Raw genomic sequence first — 4,096 nt, 5'->3', positions numbered from 1 at the left:
TCTATTGGGCTCAGATTTTCATTCAGAATTAGCTTTGTTTACCTCATGAGTGGGCTATGGTACTGACATATCAAGAGCAAAGGGACAGTCTCTCCCAAGTTGAATCTGGAACTGTACATCTTTAGAGGCAGAATCTTGGCTTCAGTCTGGAAACTGTTTACAAATATGTAAGGCATTAAATCCTAAAGCCAAACCTTCAGGGCCCTTCTCTGAGGCTCAAGAGATGGATAATCTAGAATGTTATGCTGAATTCCCTTGACATTAAATTAGTTTATTTTAAAATGATTATGGAACATAACGCACAGTATTAGTTACTTCCCTTTCTCTCTCATCACCTTCCTTCTCCCCTCCCCTCCCCTCCCCTCCCTTTCCCTCTCTCTCTGACTCTCTGGCTCTGGCTCTCTCTCCTTGCCTCCTTTTGCTTTCCATCTCTCTTTCTTCCACACACATACCCCATCTTCATGAACACATACTGAACATAGTCTATAAAGCAACATGGTAGCAGAAAATAGAAATAACCGTTGGGTAACTTATCACATAAAACTGAAATCAAATATTAAGGGATTAATTTTACTCCTAGACTTTTACGGAAGCTCCACTTTAACAAGGAATGAAAGCATATAACAAGCTGCCAGAGTCTCCTTCCATCTCTTGACCTCCTCACTCCCGATGGGGAGACACCAACACCTAGTATATAGTAATTGTTTGAGCTGGATCCAAGTCTTATCCCAGTGATGTTCTCTTGAATTCTCCAGTATTGGAGATTTTCAGGCCCAACTTCTTGTCTAGATTCATTGGCCAGTTTCAGAGGTGAAGGAACAAAAGAGAGTGTAGTAAGTCTTTATATAGTTTTTATTTTTAATGACCATTTAGAGGGAAGAATGGTACTTTCTTTCCTCATTTCCAGATCATGAAACCCACAGCCTCTCTTACCCTCTTTCTAATCCTTGGAAAATCTCTTTGTCTCCTAAGGTCTGATTCTGATGATGACTTTTCTGTGCTCAGGAGTGTGAAAGAAAACTTCCTAAAATTCTCCTGAGGCTCCTCTGCTTCTGGGATGTAACCAGGTGGTTCTTAAACATACATTTGGGATATAGAGCATTCTCAGTGCCTACTGTGTGCAATGACCTGAGAAGAAACAAATAAATACTTAAAAATCTTCTGCCTTCAGTTAATTCACAATATAGTGGTGAAACAGTAAACTGTAATGCATTGTCTATAACCTGGTGGTAAAACAGAATTATTATAAAAACACCTTTTATAGATGGAAGCAACATGTTCTGTTTCAGGTAGTCAGGTAAGTCTAAAATTAATCAACAGGAACATGATATAGATTTAAAGAAATGCATATAAGTTAGAAGGTTCTCTAAATCCTTCTAATGTTACATTTGACAAAATTAATGCTCAAAGATACTTTATTACCTATGATGACACAGCAAATGTCTGATGAGTGGTTTATTTTCCTATATGCTTCCTCAGTGGTTTACTTTCTTTGTGCATTAACACAAAGAAACCCTATGCAATGGTCTATTGTTTGGATTGTCCTCTACTCCCAGGAGTTCTAAGACAAGAAATAATTATTCATTCATTGATTACTTCATTTAATAAGTATACATTTACTGTCTATGGAGGACCTACTGTAAAAGGCACAGTAGTCACGTAGGATAGTACAAAATACACAGAAACGCTTATACAGCATGGAGGGTGAGTGTGCTTGATAGGATGAAAAGTGAAAAGTGGGTGAAGGTGGGTGGGGGGTATGGAAAAATTTCCTTAGGTGATACTGGAAAGTTCATTGAGACCAGGGTCAAAAGATATGTGAGCAGGTGGAATGTGAGCACTGAACTTTACCTCAAAAGGGAGGGTAGGGTTAATTTTGAGGTCTTTTGGGGCTAATGAGAGAGGGAGGTTATGCCTTAGAACAGGAACGTCTGATGTAGTATAGCATTGCTGCCTACAGCATGCAAGCAAGAGAAGTAGGACAAAAGGAGACATAACAAGACTTTGAGCAACAATTATGTCTCTGATTAAGCACATTATTTTTTGAGTAATTACTGAAAATGGATCAGAGCATTAACCTGAAGTTTCTCTCTTAGGTTTGAGGTCTACCATAGAGCCCCTGTAATGCCGGTATCCACTCTATATTTCAAGCCTTCTTGACAGTTTTTACGCTCTAAGATAGAAGTTTCATCCATTACTGACTGTGTATGGCCCCCTTCCTTTTCTCATTTCCCTTGACCTCTTTGTATAAGACACAAAGACACCATATCTGCAGACCTTCAGGGACCTTCCCATATCCTTAGGGAAAGAAATGAGTAAAAGGAATCAGGAAATTGTGCTGAAAGTTCTTTATTAGGCAGAAGCCATACCCTTGAGGGTAGACATTATTTCCCCAAGTTCAGAAAATAGAATCTAGGGGAATATGGTCTTCCGATGGTCACCAAGAAATAGGCCAGGATCTCAATGGTACTTGTGGGCCAAGGCAGTAGCCACACCGGCCACCACCTTCTGATAGGCAGACTGAACCTCCGGGGTGAATTCCTTGCCAAAGTGGCGAGCCAGCACAACCACCAGCACGTTGCCTAGGAGCTGTGTGGGAGAGATAAAAAGCAAGAGCACGGTTAGTAGAGGGACCCAGCTTAGAGTATTTAAGTCTCATCCCAAACTGTGTCCCTAGGGTATATAAGCAGAAAGGTAGCTGAAGTGTAGGTGTTACTACTGATGTGAACCCATCCATATCAGCCTGAATTTATATTTAGAAAGGTTTCTCTCTTTCTGCCTTAATCCAGAACGTGTTTTCATTTTTATTCTTTAGGACCATTTCAAGAAGCAATACAACATTTTATCCTCCTTCCTTCAAAAGGAAGAGATAAGAGGAAAATATTAGATAACATTTTTTAAGTGGATAAAAAAAAGAAAGTCTATTTTAAAAATTAGACACTCAAAATAAAGTGTGATTAAAAAAGGAGAAGGCATTGCAAGAGGACAAACAGAGGAGAACAAGAATGAATAAGAGGAGGTGATGGTTGTGAGCAAACAGGGTAAAATAAAGTACAATAAACAAAATGGTCCCGAGGAGTCCATAGTGCCGTATCCAGAATACCTCTCTTCCATTCTAAACTGCATCCTGCCATTGAGCCCTCTCCCCATGACACGAGCTTGACCACAAAAAGAAGAAGGAGAACATTGATGGTCCCATAGACTCACCCTGAAGTTCTCAGGATCCACGTGCAGCTTGTCACAGTGCAGCTCACTCAGCGCAGCAAACGTACCCTTGAGGTCATCGAGATGCTTCAGGCCCTCACCAAAGGAGGCTAGCACCTTCTTGCCATGTTTCTTCACGTTAGGGTTTTTCATAACAGCATCAGCAGTGGACAGGTCCCCAAAGGACTCAAAGAACCTCTGAGTCCAGGGGTAGACAACCAGCAGCCTAAGGGGTGAAAACAGCAAAAGGACAGAGGGAGTCAGCACCTGTCAGAATCTCAGGGGCTTTTTCTGTCCCCACGTGCCCAACTGCCATTCACTCTCCTTAAGCCTGCCTTGTAAGCTGGATACCTACCTGCCCAGGGCCTCACCACCAACTTCCTCCACGTTCACCTTGCCCCATAGGGCAGTGACGGCAGACTTCTCCTCACCAGTCAGATGCACCATGGTGTCTGTTCGTGTAGTTGCTAGTGAACACGGTTGTGTCAGAAGCAAGTGTAAGCAGCCGCTGGCTTCGCTCTTCCTTTTATGCCCAGCCCTGCCTCCTGCCCTCCCTGCTTCTGTGACCAGATTGGCCCAGCCTGGGGTGTGGTTCCACAGGGTGAGGCTTGAATGATGACAGCCATACGTCTCCTTGGCATTCCTGGCACTGACTCTAGGCCTTCAGCCCTCTCTGTGGGTATATCCAGGTCCCACTCATTCCAGCAATACAAATTGCTCGTAAAATCATCATCCTTGGCAAGTTTACTTGTACAATTTTTAGAATCACAATGTAGTAATCTCTTAGAGACTGCCTCTTCTATTTTCTTAGTATACAAATGAAGAAGCTGAGGTCCAGAATGTGGAAGGGATTTGCCCACTGTGATTCAACTGAAGACTCTATGGATGGATC

The 4,096-nt window shown here is 42.2% G+C and overlaps 1 protein-coding gene across 1 annotated transcript; it reads right to left on the bottom strand.

Annotated features, from left to right (window-relative positions):
- Positions 1-2,333: 2,333 nt before the first annotated feature.
- LOC113617023 (hemoglobin subunit beta) lies at positions 2,334-3,773 on the bottom strand. The gene is made up of 3 exons (XM_027100353.1): positions 3,560-3,773; positions 3,208-3,430; positions 2,334-2,589 (listed from the first exon to the last, which is right to left on the bottom strand). Exons 1-3 carry the CDS (start codon positions 3,649-3,651, stop codon positions 2,461-2,463), a joined length of 444 nt encoding a protein of 147 aa, XP_026956154.1. The 5' UTR covers positions 3,652-3,773; the 3' UTR covers positions 2,334-2,460.
- Between the last annotated feature and the right edge of the window lie 323 nt (positions 3,774-4,096).

This window comes from Aethalodelphis obliquidens, unplaced genomic scaffold (genome assembly GCF_003676395.1).
Source record: "Aethalodelphis obliquidens isolate GAN/ISIS:26980383/991018 unplaced genomic scaffold, ASM367639v1 scaffold1218, whole genome shotgun sequence".
NCBI lineage: Eukaryota > Metazoa > Chordata > Mammalia > Artiodactyla > Delphinidae > Aethalodelphis > Aethalodelphis obliquidens.
Note: the sequence above shows the minus strand (reverse complement) of the source record. Positions and strands in the feature narration are given on the sequence as shown.

Excerpts from the sequence above, each read along its gene's own strand:
- LOC113617023 (XM_027100353.1), bottom strand. The coding sequence starts at position 3,651 with ATGGTGCATCTGACTGGTGAGGAGAAGTCTGCCGTCACTGCCCTATGG. Across the intron at positions 3,431-3,559 it reads GGTGGTGAGGCCCTGGGCAG|GCTGCTGGTTGTCTACCCCT; the intron begins GTAGGTATCCAG and ends TTCACCCCTTAG. Across the intron at positions 2,590-3,207 it reads TGGATCCTGAGAACTTCAGG|CTCCTAGGCAACGTGCTGGT; the intron begins GTGAGTCTATGG and ends TCTCCCACACAG.